The sequence below is a fragment of the Pogona vitticeps genome, chromosome 1 (assembly GCF_051106095.1).
Source record: "Pogona vitticeps strain Pit_001003342236 chromosome 1, PviZW2.1, whole genome shotgun sequence".
NCBI classification, from domain to species: Eukaryota; Metazoa; Chordata; class Lepidosauria; order Squamata; family Agamidae; genus Pogona; species Pogona vitticeps.
In genome coordinates this window covers 97400959-97420898 of record NC_135783.1, presented here as the reverse complement: position 1 = coordinate 97420898, position 19940 = coordinate 97400959, and the positions used below count along the sequence as shown (strand labels likewise).

The following is a 19940-nucleotide window of genomic DNA, read 5'->3' as shown; positions in this document are numbered from 1 at the left end:
AAAAATCCAGGTGCCAATGTACCTGACCTGAATCTAGTTGGTAGTCTAGCTAGAGCAGACTGATTTACACAATCACTTACTTAATAGCTGACTCACAAATTAAGATGCTAATTCAAGGGTCTATTCTACACGGGATGAAAAATTAGACTCGGGTCTTCATCAAAGTGTTGCAGAGGAAATTTTTAGATATAATTTCAAATAATCAAATATATAGGTATACTTCATATTTAATATTGTAAATGTTCCAAAGGCTGCAGTACTGGCAAAAATATGGACTAAATGTTTTGTACATTCCTCAGTTCAAGTATTTTTATAAGTAGCAAGAATAACAGGTAATAGCACCATGTTCCACTGATAAAGGGCAGGATTCTATTAATCACCACTCATACCAGTAGTTCTTAAACGAAGAGGTCACAATGAAAACAGTAAAATAACTTATAAGAATAAAAACTGAAATATCGGTACTAAGTAATCTTAACATAAACACATGTTAAATAATGCTATAAGTATAACCATAATTTTTACACCAAATCAGTTCTAAAGTAAAATTTTTAGAATTATTGTAACTGTCCTGTTCATTGATTTTTAGTTACCTCCAGTCTTCTAATATTCAAACTAATGCAACAGAATTAACACAGAAAATGTCTTGACTTTTCACTCTTTCAATTAGTATGGCACTTCAAAAATTAGTTTTGAAAGATTTAAAAATTGGTTGATTTCCAAAAGACTGATTAGGGGTACTTTTCTGTCTTAAAGAGCACTATTTACTGTTACAGATCAATTAAAATTTAAAAGTTACATAATCTATTCTGACTAATGATTATATTTAAATGTGACATTGCTGCATCATCTCTATCATTTATAGCTCCCTGTATACCAAACGAAGGTAATTAGTAAGGACACTGTCTATCGGGAAACTAGCCTACATATCAGCATATAGAAATCAGTGGAGCTACAAAATATGTTCTTCTACAATATGCATTCATTTGAAAAAAGTTTTCTAAGAGACATTATCACTGGATTAAACCATGCCTCTCCCGCTCCTTAGCCACTGAATTGCCCTTCCCCATATGCGTAATAAATACATGTAGAGAATTTTACTGGTCAGTTGCCCTAGTGCTGAGTGAATATATTGAGTAGTCTTAATCTAAAACAGACTGATGTCTTAAGCTATTTCAAAGTATTTGAAATGGTCAATGTCTTTGGAAAGTTAAAAGATCCTATCACTTTTTTACTTTCTTAGCTTTTTTCAATATGTCACACTTTTTTCTATTGGGACGTCTGCATCTTTCATCAATGCTTGGTATACATTCATAATGCCAAACTTCATCCATTTTCTCAACAGGATACACAGCTTCTACATAATGACGGATTAGTCGTAGTCTGACAGGATCTAGCTGCTTTTTGTTACAAGCCCCTGAATGATTGTACTGCAGTCTGAGGTTATCTGAAGTAAAAAGTTCTGGAAAAAGTCTTACAAGAAGTCTGGCAGCAAAGTTACCAACTGAAAGGCTCTGCTGTACTATCTCTCTTACTTCTTTATCAGATAGCAGATACAGAGAAGGCACAGGAAAGTCTGGAGGAGGAACAACCAGTTCCTCAAGTGGTATCTTGCAGAAATCTTTGTTACTTCTTTCTGGAGGCAACGGTGGTCCATCAAATTCTTCCTTAAATCGTTCTGGGTTTATTGCATAGGTCAGAAATTCTCTCCTTTCAGGTCCTGGTACATGGATTTTTCGCTGCAGTTGGTATGTGCGTCTCTGCTCAGTATCTCTGCGACGACATCTTTCATCAAGCTTTCCAACAAATTCCAAGGTCCATACTCTATCATTCTTGGCTCTTGGATATAACATTTGCACATAGTGTCGTATTAATTTAATCCTAATGGGATCAAGTTGTTTCTTACCCAGAGATCCACTACAATTATATTGCTTCCTTAAGTTTTCATGAGTAAACAATTCAGGGAATAAGTGAACTAACAACCGAGAAGCAAAATTTCCTATAGACAAGCTGCTTTCATATATGTTCTTCAGCTGATCCTTATTTAACAGGTAGTCTGGAATAGGGACATCAAAATCAGGGGGAGGGATCTCTATCTTATCAAAGTCTATAGGCACAAGCCAAATCTTTTTTGACCGTCTGCCGGGCCTTTCATATTCAAAATTATCTTCTACTTTTATAACAGAAACATCATCAGGCAAACTAGAAGAATCATAGCAATCATCTCTCATCTGTTCACCCTCACTATCATCCATATACATGCTTTCAAGTTCATCATTTATTCTCTGAACACAATGCTGCAACCAGGCTTTTCTTTCCTGCATGGCAGGAAAATAAATCTCTGTGTACCTGCGGATTACTTGAAGTCGCTGAGGGTCAAGCTCTTGTTTCCCACTTTCTCCATAACAGCTATATCTCTCAGCCAACTTTCTGTGATCAAAGAGTTCTGGAAACAATCTGTGTAGCAAAAAGACACAGAATTCTCCAGGAGAGGAAGCTTCATCTAAAAATTCATTTATATCCTGAGCATCAAATACCCATTCAGAGGCAACAGAATTACTCTGGTCAACAGATAGAGCTTCTTCATCCTCCTTATCAACTATCAGATCAGGTTCGTAAAAACTGGAGGACTGTATATCTGTCTGATTGTTTTCCATGTCCCTCTGGGCCCAAAAGCTATTGAAAAAGTCATTAACCTGAGGCAAACATTCTGCCTGCCAAACAGCAGGATTTTTCACAGAAGGATAACATACCTCCACATAATTTCGGATGAGCTGCAAATGGAGAGATTCAAGCTTCTTTTTATTAAGATAGCCACAGGTACTACAAGTCCTGCTTATTTCATCCTCACTGAAGAGCTCTGGAAAAAGCTGTACAAGTAATCTGCAAGCCAAGTCTCCCCCTGATGTACTTTGATCCATGATCTGTTTGAGTTCTGAGGAAGTCAGCTGGTATTCAGGTGGCGGCCTGAATTCTGCTACAGTGTTTGTTGGGCTGACCTGCCTTTTAATTCTACTGACTTCTAGTGATAACAAGTCTACTTTGCTATGAAGTTGAGTCATGTTGGAATTTAAGGTATTCAGTGTATAAAACATTTTTTGTATTAAAGAATATATATTTGAATCAGACTCAGAAGTAGCAGCTGTAATAGCACTTGTATCTCTTTTGCGGTGTTCATTCAAAGTTCGCAGATTGGAGGGACTGTTAGGATTAATCTTTTCAAACAACTCATAAGATGTGAACTGTTCTGCTCCTGGCAAAGTCTTCTTCTCTGTAATTTTGTGTGAGATCCCATAAAGAGGTTTCTTATAGGATGGCATTATTGTGTTTGTTGGAGTTTCTTCTTCACAAATCCATGCTACATTAGGATTCTTGCTCTTATTTGACAGTTCCACATCTTCATGAATAGGTGATGCATCACTATGCTTCAAGTTTGAAACAGGACCCTTTCAATGAACAATATTATCATTAGTATATTCCAAAATAAATCACTTATTTGTTAATAGATTATTTAATAATTAATAAACTGTAAGTAATCATTACTTGTAATAATTATATAATAGTAACAATTGTGATACCCAGTGTTGTGGTTAGAATGACAGACTAGGACTCCTGGGTTTGAATCCTTAGTCAGTCATGGAAACTCAGTGAGGGTTTGGAACTGGTTAAACCATTCCTTAAATATCTCACTTATCTTGAAAGCCCTATTGGGGTCTGACTTGACAACACATAAGAACAATAATTACTTAATTATTAATGAATTTTGCACTAACTCGAAAAACCAATTTTATTTAACAGAACACTGCCAAAGGGCTGAATCCATACTACATTGAATTTCATTTTCATTGAAAACAATGAGATTTGACTTAGCTATGACTCTTCCCACTAATTTTCAACAGAACCTAAATATAGCTTAACTTACTCTGGATTCAATCTGTAGTGTATTGACACTGACACAGGAAAACACTTTAACAATAATAATTGTTCCCTGTCAAGTCAATTCTGACTTATGGTGATCCTTTCCAGGTTTTTCCAGGTAGAGAATACACAGAAGTGGTTTGCCATTCCCTTCTTCTGGGGACATCCTGGGACTGCAGCTTTCCCAAAGCCACATGGGCTGGCTCTTCTTCTGGGAGGCAGAGTGGGGAATCAACCTCCCAACCTCTGGCTCTGCTACTAAATACCTAAACCACTGAGCTATTCTTAAGTAAGTGAGGAAAATATCTATGTAAAGCCACGAGTCCTTGTTCATCTAAAATTCCTTGTAAGACTGTGTAACAAGTCATCCTGAGATTCACTACAGATATTCAGACAAGCCTGAATCACCAGGTTCACTTAGGCACATGCAACAGGAATGGAATTAATATTAATATGTATCAGTGCAGCAAACATTTTCAGTAAAGAATAACTGATCCCAGAAATGTGGGCTATAGTTTTTTTTAAATAAAAATAAAAATGCCAGGTCTTACTATGAGTTCTTCCTAATATATACAAATGTGTTAGTGATTTTCAAATATTAATGAATTAAGAAATGTAAATATAAATACATCACTTCAGATATGAAGACATTTGTAATGTTTTCATACATTTTCAAATTATATAGGAGCAGGAGCTGGGTCCCTGGTTATTTACATATTCAGAGAATCACATAACTGTAGAGCTGGAAGAGACATGACTGTGTTGAGTTCATCTACTGAAGTAGGAAATCCAGATCTAAAGCATCCCTGACAGATGGCCATTCAACCTTTAGTGCAGGAGAGCCTATTATCTTCCAATATGCTGAACAGCTCTTAATTTAAACTATAATGTACACTGTAACTGACCTCCACAGTCTATGAACAACCAGGTTTTAACAGGGTGCCAAAATGATGGTGCCAGTCAGGACTCTAGGGAGAAGGCACTCAGAAACCGGGGTGCCATAGCAGAGAAAGCCCTGCCTTTCCTCCCATATAATGTATTGTTCTCAATGGTCAGAAACTGTGGAGGGCCACTCCAGTGCATTTCAATGAGTTTCTGCTGGCAGTCTCACTGTCATATAGCTGCAGGATCTGTCATCTTCAAGGGCAGCCACAATGCACAAGTCCAAACAAAAAATCATAAGTGAATGAGCTACTGTGGCCAGGTTACCCCTCTCCTGAGCCATGAAGTCCACCTTGATCTCTAGTCACTATGATGAATCTAGGAGTACTCCTAAGTTACACAGCTGTTTCTCTGAGGGGAGTAAAGCCCCTCTAGGACAGGTCACTCACCTAATTCCTGTATTTGGAAACCACCAAGTTAGTAATTGGGAACAACTTTATCAATATTCTTTTCCATCTCACTATTCAATACTGAGCTAAGACCTTGACCAAGTCACCAGCCCTATCAGTTCAAAATAATGGCCAGTGCATAAATCCAGGTTCTTCAGATTATATATGTCTCTGGGATTGGACAATCTTAATTGCACCCCCACCCTATAGGGACAGTGTGCTACTGTCAATCAAAGCTTTGAGAAGAAATAATCTGATGATGGCAACAAGTTAGTAGTAGTCCCTCTGCTCAAACCAGATCATCCTCTGTCTTCTCAACAACAAAAACCAGGCATATCTTGCCACATTTATGAGCCATCAATGTACTGGGACAACTCCACAATTGTCATGCTAGCCATGATGTCCCAAGTGGGCACTGTCAGGTCATTGAGTCCTCCAGAACCAAGATCTAGGCTTCTCCACCAGCAACTCCAAAACCACTTCAGCAGCTCAGGCAGGGAAATTGCTGCGAAGTGAGGTATGCAGTACACCACCAGCATCCCTGTTTTGTCTCTCTGGCCTAGCACAAGCTTGTCTGTTATGCTTGTCACTGTGTCTGATGTATTGAGGGAGTGGTTTTACCACTGACATCCCAGTGAGTTTCCTTGGCCAAACAGGGATTTGAATCCAGCCTTCTGGAGTTCTGGTCCATTTAGATACAATTTCTTAAAACTGATGACAGAGTAGATAGGCCTCCTTGTGGGAGAAAGAAGGCATCCTTGTAGATGGCTGTATCTCCTTCCATTGGCCATGCAATCTAGTTTGATGCTCCACTAATTACCTAGGCAGAGAACACTGGGACAAGTTCACCTTGTTTCAGTAATGTAAACTCATCCACCCTGTCTCCAGTAATAAACACAGATTAGCCTCTTCATCCACAATCATGCCATGGATGGTAGTTGTTTTATTATGGACCAAACCTCCCCAAACCAAAGTGTCACAGAAATTAACAACCAGGAAAGCTTGAACATTATCAGTGTACAAGCTAATAATAAGATGTCAGTTGAGGACTCCAATCTAGTTAGTTCACACATCAACATGGACACTAATATTATTCAGCTGTTATCTAAGTATTCATTACTTTCTTCACAGCAAATGTAAACTGGCTCTGACTAAAATGCATTAACTGCAGGCCAACCAGGAATGGTTAGCCAGAAATGCATAAAAGAATTACCTCTTGTGTAAGATTTCTTTTCTTCACAGTGGATAGAGTTTCTTGGTGGTTTCCTGAGCCATCACAACTAAATGAAGTCCGTTTTCGTTTGTTGGTATCTTGCAGAGAAGTTAATAAGCTATCCAGAGAGTTTTTTCCAGAAGGTTTTGAGATTACAGAGCAATCTAGAACTTCATCTTCTTTGTCTGTTTCTACTTTCATAATATTTTTGATAATCACTAGAGTACGAAAAAAAGTTGAGACAAATGGATTACAGACAGGTACCTCATTGATAATAGTCAGGCATATTGGTGTTGATCTCTAAATAATATCAATTTATTTAGTAATGGAAAGATAACTCAATTTGTATTTTCTTTAAGCTTGCATTATGCATTAGCTATTACAAGTAACTTGGAATGGAAACTGGTTCCAAGTTTAGGTATGTTACTTCACACTGAAGAAAGACTTGAGAAGCAGTAATGATGACTGCAAAGTTTTCCTGCTTCAGTTCTCCACAGGCTCATGACCCTTCCCCCTCATGTCATCCCTCTGCCTGGGGCAGCAGAAATCCAAACACTGCAAGAAGACTCCTTTCCCTTCTCTCCAAAAGAGCTTGCTTCCTAGAGCACTGGAGAGGAGGAAGCCACATATCTTTGAGTCCTGGACCTGGATTTGGTACATGTGGGAAATCTCTGAATGAAACAAGTAACCCAGAATTAGTCACTAGATCAGAGCTTGGCTGATCGAATACTTTGTGTGTGCAAACCCTTGTTGGGGAGTTGATATTCATGATTCATGTCAAGCAGCAGCCATCCCTTCTTCTCCAGGGGCTTCTGTCATCGTTTATAATCAGCCCCCGCAATCTTGCAGGCTTGATCGCATAGCCAATAGGGGCAGGTGAGATTTGAGAGATTTCACTCTTTTATCCCAAAATGTTGATTTTCTCTTATTTGGGCATAGAAGAGGTCCAGATATACATTTAGTAACTGTTGTACTAAAACTCAGGTGATTAAAAGGGGAGATTGTTCCGATATTTTAAACTGAATCCTTATGTGAAGATTAAAATCAGTTAGAACATAACCTTTTATAGTTCTAGTCAGAAATAAATCCTAAGTAGGGTTTACTCCCAGGTTCGTGGATATAGCATGGCAGTTTTAATTAATTATGAGCACTAAACAATGGGTGAAAGAAGTTATAGTCGAGCCTAATGCAGCAGTTTATGTAACAGCAGTTTCTATGGTTTAAAATTTTTAACAGTGTAGTCCTATGCATGTCTACTTAGAGGTCAGTCCCAATGGGCAAATTCCTGTTGCTTAGGCACAGTAAATTGTCATAGAGTAGGCCAATTGAATCAATAAGGATCTGGCAAGTCAATCTCTCTCAGAGTTCTACTGATTCGAACAGGCCTACTTTAATAACAATTTACTGTGCTAAAGTAAGTTGCACTTATGGTAGGCCCATTTGAAATAATGAAATTTATAGAGGAGTCAACTCACCAAATCCACATTAATTCAACTGGTGTACTATAGTTCAATTTACTATGCTAAGCAACAGGATTTTGGCTGCTCTAATCAACAGGAATTACTGTGAACTGAGCGCACATAGGCTTACAGTGCAAGTGTCTTCTAATCAGAGCTTCCATCCTTCCACACATCAATTCTAAAAATAAATACTTTGCTGAAAAATAAATATGTTAAGAGAAAAGGAGAGACTTTGTGGCTGAAATCTAGTAGTAAACTGCAACTACAGTTGGCTCTCTAAATCAATGTGGATTTGATGAGTCAACCTATCTGTAAATTCACTGATTTAATAGGCCTATTCTACTTGTAACTTACTACTGGATTTCAGCCTATATGTAATAAAGAAATAACTAGTATTATAGATGGGAATAAGAACACAGTGGAATCTATCAGTTTGCAATATTAACTTACAACATCCTATAAACACTTTTCCTGGAAGTAATTCTCGTTGAACATTAAAGGTTGTTCCCTGGTGCCTTTACAGAATGCAAAACTTTAAATGATTGAGTGCAAACCTGGTACCATTCATTATTTAATTTGACTTACAGTACAAGATTAAAATTGTAAACCTGCAGATAAGACAAATGGCTTTCAATGGAACTGTGATTTTCTTTGCATCAAGATGGTAAAGGTAAAAAGGTTTCCCTTGACATTTAGTCTAGGGTGCGGTGCTCATCCCCATCTCCAAGCCGTAGAGCCAGCGTTTGTCCGTAGACAGTTTCTGGGGTCGTGTGGCCAGGGCGACTAGACACGGAACACGTTACCTTCCCACCATGGTGGTACCTATTTATCTACTTGCATTTACATGATTTTGAACTGTTAGGTTGGCAGGAGCTGGGACAAGTGACGGGAGCTCATTCCGTCACATGGATTTCATTTTACAACTGCTGGTCTTCTGACCTTGAAGCACAGAGGCTTCTGCGGTTTAACCCGTAGTGCCACCACGTCCCGTGATGGTAGACTTTACACACAAGCTTCTCATCTGTCCCAGGAAACTGAATTTTGACTCTGGAATTGTTACTGAGATTCACACGGGAATCAGTAAGATAAGAAAGGGAAGAGCAAGGTGATGAAATTGTAAGAGATGGAGAGAGGAAAAGCAAGAAAACAATTTAATGGGAAAGGTAGGAAATGAGCTCAAAACAGAGATTAAAGAGGAGAACAATAAAATAATGGAACTTCCCCACTTTTTCTGGTGAGTCATCTAACTTAAATGGAAATATAGCAATAACTTAAGTGTTAAAATTTTGCGTCCTCTAGCTTAACAGAATCAATTTAGCAGTCAACTAAACTGTTATTTCTATTAACACTCCCATCTCTACTCATTTACCATAATACACAGCAGAGTGGGCACCCAGGAAAGGTCCAGAAGCTGCTCTTATTCCTGTGACTCCACCCCCTAAATGTTCTTATTAAAACTGAGTATTTTTTTAAAAACGAAATTGAAAAAGCCATTTTTGCTGTCTAATGGCTAAATTTTGAGGGGGCCACAAAACATGATAAAATTGGAACCTATGCCCCCTAGTGGATACAAGACCTTTTGAGAACCCCATTAAAATCTTTTACAGTAAAACTTTTTTCTGTGTGTGTATGCATGCTTGGTGGCTGTATCATTATTTTAAGATATGACTTAATAGATACTACTTACAAAAAGCCTGAATAATCTCCTCCTGAAAGTACAGCAAAGATTCGTTACATGCTTTTGAATTGCTTTTAAATTATAATGTCCCTAACTCGGCTTTTGAGATACGTGAGATGTTCAAGGCACTGTTTACTACTGTTAAACTGCAGAGTTGAGCAGGGATCTGAACCCATGTCTCCTGAGTCCTAGTTTGATACTCTGTCTCCTCCACTAGACTGATGCCCAGAGCAAGGATTATTTTACAATAAATAACTTCACTTAGCATTCAATAAATTAAACAATCTTTCAAAATTCTCCATTATTAACATGCTAAATTCTAATTTCACCACATTCAGAACTTAACAGCTATAATCTAATGCATGATTTCATTATAAGAGCCACAAAGTTACAGACATGAAGAGCCAGGGAAGGCAAAACATACATAAGAAATCACAGAAAGTGATGTGCATTAATATGTAAGACTTTCCAAGATATTTTCATCTGTTTCAACAATTACATCAAAATAGATATTTTTAGTATAAACTAAAATTTAGACTTATATTGTTCAGTCAACATGTAATTAAAAATGTGCCATTACCTTCAGCATTGTCTTCTTCATCAAATAATTCTCCTGAATTCATATTCTGTTCCTCTACAAGGGAGGGAGGAAAAAGAAATCATTAAAAATATTTTAAAATTTAAAAACTATCACATTATACATTTTAGAAGAGATGTGAAGAAACTACTGCAATGTAAAAGTTAGTTTACCAGCCAGCTTTTCTGGTAATGTGCAGGACGCACATTCTGTAAAAACAAAGGCATTTAACTCAGTAGAAAACACTGGCCAGATTCCAACACATTGAATCTACTCATGGCACTGTGAGCTGGAACAGTAGAATTGGGAAAAGACCACTTCCACTTGCTTCACAATCTCTTGTACACCCAAAAACATGCTCTAGAAGCTTGGGAAGCAATCTGGAGAAAATGTATAATACAGCAACAAAGGCTGCAAGAAAAAAGGCAAGTTTAGTAATTTAACTAGCGTGATGTTGGATTTAAATCACTATACAGTATGTGGTGTTGCATACAAGAGTAGTATCTGGGATCAGTTCACTATGTGCCCTGATCTTCCTATTATTCAGTGTGAAAGGCTGCCTGGATAGGTGGCTATGAAGTAAGAAAGGAGGTCCAGGTCACTTAGGCAGTTTATAACTTTAAAAAAATTATTAAACTAGTGTCAGATAAGCAGAATGCACCACAAAGAACAGGCACAAACAAAATGTAGCAGTTGCAATCCTATATTGTCTTGTGTGTATCATGAGCTGTCAAGGAACTTCCAATTTATGTTGAGCCCAATAGGGTTTTTTGAGGTATGTGAGATGTCAAGGATGATTTATAATAGTACTCAATGAGTTTCCATGGCCAAGCAAAAGTTTGAAGCCATATTTCTTAAGCCCTATTGGAATGCAATGAAACCTGTTTAATGCGTTCCAATGGGGAAGAATCGTCGTTGTCTAGCGAAGATCGGCCATAGGAAAGCCGCTGTGCGAACCGCTGATCAGCTGTTTAAATAGCTGTCTTGTGAAGCATAGGTCCTGAAAACACCCATTTTGCGAGCGCGGAGGGAGCTGTCAAAATCGTTGTCTAGCGAAAATTGGTTTGCGAAGCAGGGACCAAACATTGTCCAGTGAAATTCCCCCATAGGAATCACTGTTTTGTGAATTGCTATAGTGATCGCAAAAAGTCAATGTCTAGCGATAAAACTGTCATGCGGGGTAACTGTCTAGCGAGGCACCACTGTACCCTGTAAACATACCAATTATTTCGGGATTAGAGCCCAACAACATCTTGAGAACCACAAACTGTTTCTTCCTGACTCTGATAATTCACTCCATAAGGACCACCAATTTACTGCCCTTCTGCACTCTAGGCTCCATGTGAAGCTAGTAAATAAAACTGCAGTAGTATTAATCTCCTGATAAAGAACAAATTTCAAGAAACGTGCTGGGATATAAGGTACACTATTTGGATTTCAGGCAAACCGCCCCTCCCATATAAGAATAAAAAATAAAAATGAATCTTGTGGCACCTTAAAGATTTGTTATATTTTAATGTGCACTTTCATGGACAAGTCCACTTCTTCAGACATATGAGATAAAATAGAGTTCGAGTAAAACGATGCAGTGGTGTATAGTTGCATTTCATATATGCAATACTTTGTGACCTATTTTTGGTTTTCAGTTCTTTAGAAGTCTATCTTGTATACATTCCCACAAGAGGCAGGAAAAAAAAGGCAAGACTAGGAAAAAATGAAGGGGAAGGAGTTTTTTGGTACCTTAAAGATCAACTGTGATATGCTTGCACAGAATACCACGACTACCGCTTCTAAAACTATTTGGATTAATACATTAGTCTCCTGATTTCTATTTCTCCCTTTGAAATAGAGACCTTCAAATAAATGAGCACCCACATTTTCCCTTTATTAGAAACTTACTGTGAGGCCCCTTCCATTCATTACAAGGAGATTCTAACTAAACATTAGGAAGAACACTAAAAGGTAATAGTTGTTCAACAGTGCAGTGGGGTGTCTTGTGCAGTGGTGATTTCTTTTTCTTTAGAGGTTTTAAATTAAGGTTAGCTGGCCATCTGTCAGGGATGCTTAACTTGCTGTTTTCCCAAAGTGACAGAATATTGGGAAATCTGAACCTGCACATATTTTTTCTTAGCTGTAAGTTTTGAAGTTCTAAATGATAATAGTAGTACGCATCATTCTATAACTGGAGGATTTTAAAAACAAGCAAAACTGACATATTGCAATGGCTGAAAACTAGAGTGGGCCCATTTAATCAATGGAATTTATGGGAGTTTACTTACTAAAAACCCACATATACAATGGGCCTACTTTAGTTGTGACTTACTACTGGATTTTGGCTACTGTTCCTCTTTAGTTTGGTTTTTCAAATTACATACCGTAGTTGCTCATTTTTACCATACAAAATTTCAGTTTATCAAGTATGTTTGCAGCATGACATGTTCACTTGAGAGAGAATTTGCATGAAATAGCCAATGTTCTGCTAGTTTTTAAACTGATGAACTTAATTTCTCCACTTGTTGCAAGGATGGTTTCTTCCTCAATACCAGAGTGGGCAAAGTTGGGTTGTCCAGATGTTGTTGGACTGCAGCTCCAAGCATTCCTCCTAGACTGCTGAGACTTGAAAAGTGTTGCAATCCACTAATATCTGGAAGGCCACAAATGGTCCACCCATTCTCTACTCTACAGACCATATTTATACATATATTGTGTTGAAATATAACTGTGACATGTCATTGTTCATGGAAAACTTTCTAGAATGGGCTGCATTGGACTTTCTTCTCTAGACTGTGCAATGTGAATAATTTTTAAAATACATGTATGTATGAATTCAATCAATATGCAAGCACCTAACAACTTTGAAAATTTTTCCTTTTCTGAATCATGAATTTTACAAACATTTGATATACTGTTAATGGGCAAACCCTCTTCTCAAACCCAATCCAAGTCTTGAGCTTCAATGTGCATGCATCATTCCCCGCTTTCCCCAGATATGCTGCTCTCAATGATTCAACCTTTGATCTTCACATGCCCCATATGATTATTTGATAGGAATTTCTTAGGTAAGAAGTAGAAACGTATGGATAGTGAGGAGAAACATGCCTACTATTATACCCATGTTCTCACACATTCCGCCTGAACATTTCCAAAGAATATCTCAATTAAGTCCTGATTCACTCAATATTTTCTGAAGACTTTTTTGTTTTTCTAACATTATTTGTTTTTCTAACAATAATTTCTAATAATTTTTGTTACTTTTGGCAGGTTTATGAGCTATTCATATAAATATCCTGAAAATGATGGTTCATGTTTTTCCTCAGAAAACAATGTAATAAAAGAATGAGTCAATTATATAAATGCCTACTGTCTCTCTCCTATTGCTATACTTTGAACCTTTCTGAAGTTGTTTATTAAACACATTCTTATTTCTCTTAAAAGTCCACACTTAAAAGAGGATTTGATTTACAAGCTGGCTAATTAGTTGAGTTGTACATATACAGTATTTCTCTGAAACAGTAAAAACAATTATTGTGTCAACAGCTATGTATGCCAACCAGCTATTGTTGAATGGACCCATCCCTGTTGTCTGCACCCCAACTCTTTTCTTATACAGTTAATAGCTTCTGAAAATCAATATTAAAAATTTAAACATGTGGGCAAGAGAGGCCAGTCATCTGCAAATCATTGTTCCTTGTGTCAGTTACCAACAATCTGTAAACAAAGAACATAGTCTTAGCAGGAAAGAAAAAAACAATGGACCAAAACAAAGAGGAACAGAGTAGCGAATGCTTCTTTTTAAAAACAACAAAAAATTTATTGAAAGTTGAACACTGTTTCACCTACTCTTCTATCACATACTGTGTATGTGTAGCTTTTTCAGCTGGGAGTATCAAGCAGTCTCCTCCCTTCAGCTCCTCCCCCGCAGTGGCAATACTGGATTGGTTTTAGACCTCTTTTATGAAGAGAGTGGTGCCAAAGTACAGTACATGGAGTTTACAAAGTATGCCTGCAGCACCCCAGAATTGCTATTGAAATGCCTAGAAATGAAAAGTTATTTTCTGCAAATGTATCCCACAGCTAGTGTAAGCAAAACAAAACAATTTCTGAGGGTACAGTTGGTTCCCTCCTCTGCTTGGAGTATGTGCAACTGGTTCAGCCATTTACTTTCCAAGACTGATGTATTACACCACTGTATTATGGCACAATCCTTTAGGGGGGTATAAATTCCAACACACACCATTTCTTGAGAAAGGTGCAATACTATTCATGCTTATTTGAGAGAAAGCACTGTTAAACCACTGAGCAGAGATGAATGTTAATGGCTTGACAGGAACATTATAATCAGTTAGCTTTGAGTTGGAAAGTTTTCTTCTCAAGTTCAGTTGTTCTTGTTCTATATAAGGGCAATAAAAGCTCTATATAAGACAGATGTGTCTTTCGTTTAACTTACCAACTAATGGTCCAGCAATGGGGGTGGGGTTTAGATGAGGGGTGAGCCATCTGTGTAATAGGAGTGCTTACATACAAAACTCCCTCATTCATGTCAACTTCTCACCAAGTGTTACTTAGTAGTAGTAGCAGCAACAACTACCACTACCTTTTTTACCACCACTACAAGATCACCTAGATTTGGGTCCCTTTAAGTAATAGTCGTTATCCAAAGAAAGAGATAAGATGACCTCAACAGTCATCACCACTATCTAAAGAACCGCACCTTTCTATTGAGCTCACTAGAAGAATGGCACTGCAGGTGAGCAAGCAAATAGAGGAGGCAACTGAAAGGCTGCCTGTCTGAAGGCTCTTTATGCATAGGGTAATAACTAGGACTATTTTTAAAGTACAGTGGTGCCTCGCTTAACTATTTTAATTAGTTCCAAAAAAAACATCGCTATGTGAAAACATTGTTAAGCGAAACACCATTTCCCATAGAGATGCATTGAAAACCGGATAATCCGTTCCAATTGGAATGGATTACCATCCTTAAGCGAAAATCCCCATAGGAAAAAACGTTAAGCGAAACCCATTGAAATGCATTGAAGCCTATTTCAATGGGGGAAAAAATTCACAAAAAATTCAAAAAGACTCAGAACAAAGCCAAATTAAGTTAATGAACGTTTTATTAGGTGCACTAACGATTCCAAGCATTGTAAACATTTTTTAAACATTTTAGAATATTTTTAAAATAGCAAAAACGGGGCTGTAAAAAAAAAGGTTAGCGAAACAAGGGGACCTAAAACTGTCATCGTTAAGTGAAGCATGGTCCCGAAATCGTTAAGCGAAAATCGCCCATAGGGAAAATCGTTAAGTGAAGCACAAGATCACCCCGAAAAAGCCATCGTTAAGTGAATTTTTCGTTGTACGAAGCAATCGTTAAGTGAGGCACCACTGTACTGTATTCAAATACATTCTTTCTCCAAGATACAATGTATGTTTAAAGCATCCAAATATAGCCATACAAAAGAAGTACAGTTGTCACATCTTTGGAACCTAGGGAAAATACAATAGAGCTGAACAAACACAGAGGTCTACCAGGAACCAGCAGTCCCCTCTGCTAAGAATAGCAAAGAGATGGGAAACAAACAGCATTTTTCCTTGCTTCCCTGCATGCTTCATCTCTGAGTCAAAGGGCAATGATAATATGATGAAGCAGGCTCAGCCATCACATCAGAGGTTCAAGTAGTTATGTCCCTCCTTGCTGTCCTGTGGTGCTGGCCTAGCCTGCCAACTTATTTATTTATTTATTTATTTATTTTTATTCAATTTATATCCCACCTATCTAGTCGATAGACCACTCTAGGTGGCTTACAGGAAGGGATGCAACAATAAAAACAACAGAATTACATAAAATAAAACTTTCGACAATTGGGTTAAACATTAGGAAAGAAAAGAGGAGGGGATCAGGAATTAACTAGGAGGGAAGGCCTGCCGAAACATCAATGTTTTTAATTGCTTTTTGAAAATACCCAGCAAGGGGGCCGCACGAATATCAGGGGGAAGGTTGTTCCAGAGGCGAGGAGCCACCGCCGAGAAGGCCCGATTTCTTGTCTTTTCCTTCCAGGCCTCCCTTGGCATTAGGCTCCTCAGCCTCACCTCCTGGCTTGCGCGAGTGACACGGGTAGATCTTGGTGGTAGAAGGAGTTCCGCCAAGTATCGAGGCCCTAAACCGTTTAGGGCTTTGTACATAAGCATCAACACTTTGAAGTCGATGCGGAATCGGATGGGCAGCCAATGCAATGCGGCCAGAGTGGGTGAAATGTGTTGGAATTTTTTCACCCCACTAAGGAGTCTGGCCGCCGCATTCTGCACCACCTGAAGTTTCCGCAGCAGCCTCAAAGGCAGCCCCACGTAGAGCACATTACAGTAGTCTAATCTTGAGATTACGAACGCATGCACCAAAGTGGTGAGCGCCCCAACATTGAGATAGGGCCGCAGCTGGGCTACCCGCCTAAGATGGTAGAAGGCGGTTCAGACCACAGATGCAATTTGTCTGTGAGCCTTTCCTCACTTAGTTTCTGGGATACATAGCTATGTGAACTGTGTTCAACACTATTCTGCGAGATCAAGGGACTGGGTGGGGAGCCGGCACTGGAGAGAATTATTTTGTTTCCAAATGGGAAAGTCAATGGTCTGATGCCAAACACACCCACTACAGAAATCCAGCTCAGTATCACTTTTTTCCAAAAGCGAAATGCACACCTATTTCAGATCTATCTCCTTATCCTTATGGAAAGATCAGGCTCTGGGGTGGAAATAAGAGAAACCACCTGGAGAAGCAACACTAACAAGCCCTCCTCCCAGCCCTAAGAAATCAAGGCAAAAGGAGGTTGTCCTTCTCTGCAGTCACGCACTCGTGGCCATGCTTGGAAAACGAACCAATAAGAGGAAGATGACACTGGAGGCGCGGGAATTTAGCTCTCTCCCCCCCCCCCTTTGAATAGCGGGAGACAGAGAGAGCTTTAGGAGTCATGTGAGCATTCCTGCCGAAATCGACTGGCCGAGAGGAGGAGACGAAGGTCATGCCCCCCGCGGGGCTTAATCCGAAATATTGCCGCAGTAAGGCGAAACAACGGTGCCAAATAGGCCCCACAGTCGAAAACATGCTCTGTTGCTCGCCAGGGAAGCCGTGCCCAGACGACGAGAGCGGGCGGGGAGGCGTGTGCCTCGAACAGCTGCAGAAAAAGAAGACGCTCCTGCAGCTTCCGTGCCCACCCAGGCTCGCCTCCGTCTCGACCCGCCGGAGCGCCTTTTGAGCCAGCCCTCTTTTGGTGGCGCGCCCGGTCGCTTCCGGAAAGGCTCCTCTCCTTCCCTCCCACCGCGTCGTTCCCCTCCTGCCTGAGCTGGTCTATGTGGCAGCGGGAAAGAGGGGCGCACGAGAAAACAAGAGGACGCGTTCTACTCTCTCCGCCCCCCCTCCCCGCGACCAGAGATGGAGGCGCCCGGGCTGGCCGGTTGTTTGCCCGCGCGAGGGGACGGAGCGCGGCTATGGCTCCGTCAGGCGGACGCGGCTGGGGCGGGAGAGGGGTGGCGGTGGAGGAAGGAGACGGGGCGGCCCAAAGTGGGGGGTGAGGGGGGGAGCCACCGTCCTCGCCGCAGCAGACCGCAGTGGGGCCACGCACACACCTTGGGGCCGAGCTCCTTTCGCCAGAGAAAGTTCGGAGGGGAAGGGAGGGGAGGGGGCCGCCGGGGAAGGGGCTTACCTGGCTCCTTCTTAGGCACTGTGGAAAAAAGGAAGAGTGTGAGTGTGTGGGGGGCTACCCGGCCCCTTGGTCTCGGGTGGGTGGTGTGGGTGTTTTTGCCCCCCTAAGAGCGGCAGTGGCGGCTCGCGTGTCTTCCCCTCCCCCTCAGCGCCTTGTGTGAGTGTGTGCGTGAGGGTCCGCGCACTGCGCTCTCGCGTGACGTGACGGGACCGTGTGTCATTTCCGCACAAGGACACTGCGCCCCAAGGAACCACTGCGGCCACCCGGGACAGAGAATGTGCAAGAGGAGGGGGGGAGGAGGAGGAAGGGGGGGAGGGAGGGAGGGAGGCGGGCTAATCCGAGTCGAGGCGCCACAGAACGCGCGCGGGAACGCAGGGTTCCTTCAGCCCTCCTCCCACTTGGTTCCACACAGTCCCGTCCGCTCCCCGCGCGCGCGCTGGCTAGTCCCGCCCCCTTTCCAGTGGTTTTGCCCGGTGGGAAAAGCCGTGCTTTATTTGGGGGGGGGCGGGGCAGCTTGCCACGCTCGTGCTTCATTTTCCAGCGACGCTCGCGCTCATTCCACAGTAACGGTCACCCTCACAAAACAACTGTTAAGGAGCACCCACATGACTCTCGTGAGCGGTGGCCCCGCTACACAGGTCCTATACTGTATTGGGGGTGGAACTCGGGAGGCCAGAAGACGTGGCGGCGAACGCTTTAAAGACCTTTTGTCTCCTAAAACAGAGATGGCTCCTCGGCAGACGCTCGGTGGCCACAAGGAGCTGCAGGCGCTTACCTTGCGCGCTCGCTTGCTCTTCGCTTTCTGTCGGAACCAGCGCTCAGTTATGGCAAAAGCCGAAAAAGGCTTCCTTAATCCAGCTATTGTTCTGCCAAGCTCTACTAGTATTTCTACCTCCCCAAAGTACTGGGCCACGACAGCTTTTATGGCTAGATCCCCACAACATTATTTCATAACTACTCCATACCTAATCATAAGAAAAGGTTAGTATGTGGAGGATACATGCACAGACATCTATGAATTTATATTTGATGGTTCAAAGGAGTTTCCATGGCCAGATAAATGCCTCTGAGTTCCAGTTACTGAGGAACAAATCGACACAGCATGTTTTGTCACCCGCAAAGGCTGCAGTTGATCAGAGAATAGCCTAATAAAACCCAAGGGAAAGTATTAACACCTATGCCACATTTTTGTGGCTTCATGTTAGTATTGTAAAGCTCTACAGGATTATTTCACATAGAATATATCGTTTTAATGCATATTCATTCTCAGTGTTTCAGCTGGATTTACTATTTTCTCAAAATAGTTTTATTTTTAAAGTACTGTATTCAAATACATTCTTTCTCCAAGATACAATGTATGTTTAAACTTTAAAGCATCCAAATAGCCATACAAAAAAGGATACCTGAAGATGAACTAAAGTGATCTTGACATTGAAGAATCCAAATGAACGACAGCATAATACAAATGCATATCAAACCATACAATATGGTTATGCATGTACTGTATAAGGAAAGTGTGCCCTCTTCATCCAGACCAGTCTTCAGAATGGGCTTTTCATGGAGGCATTTGTTTAATCTCTTAAAATTCAGTTCCATATTGGAACTAATGGTGAAAAACTGAACACTTGTATAGGAGCAAGTTAGTCTTCATCTCCAAGTAATCATTACTAGGATTCAGCTAAGTGCCTAAGTATGTATGATTACATTTATGCAATTACAGTATGTACAGTCTGTGTCTCCTTACATTTTCTTCCCTTTCCTCAGCTCTCTTCCTACTGTTGAAATTTAGAATGCAACCAATCTTTAAAATTATTTTGCTTTACCATTTTTCTGCTTGGGAACTGAATTCCAATTTACAAAAAGTGTAGGGGGTTAAGATGTTGAGGCCAAGGGCAAAGCCAAATTAAGGAAAACAGAACCAGATGTACAGTAATTTTTACCAGTGTGGACATTTTCTCAACAAGTGCACAAAGCACCCTTCCATTCTGTTTACATCTGTTCAAGAATAGGTCTCTAAATTTTGCTCTCCTGTCTGCAAAGCATATCTGTTTTATGTGAGGTATCAAAAC

At 40.4% G+C, this 19940-nt stretch overlaps 1 protein-coding gene across 1 annotated transcript; it reads right to left on the bottom strand.

Moving 5' to 3' along the window:
• Nucleotides 1-18053, bottom strand: BEND3 (BEN domain containing 3). The gene is made up of 4 exons (XM_078385271.1): nucleotides 17872-18053; nucleotides 10181-10234; nucleotides 6463-6680; nucleotides 1-3446 (listed from the first exon to the last, which is right to left on the bottom strand). Exons 2-4 carry the CDS (start codon nucleotides 10221-10223, stop codon nucleotides 1224-1226), a joined length of 2484 nt encoding a protein of 827 aa, XP_078241397.1. The 5' UTR covers nucleotides 10224-10234; nucleotides 17872-18053; the 3' UTR covers nucleotides 1-1223.
• Between the last annotated feature and the right edge of the window lie 1887 nt (nucleotides 18054-19940).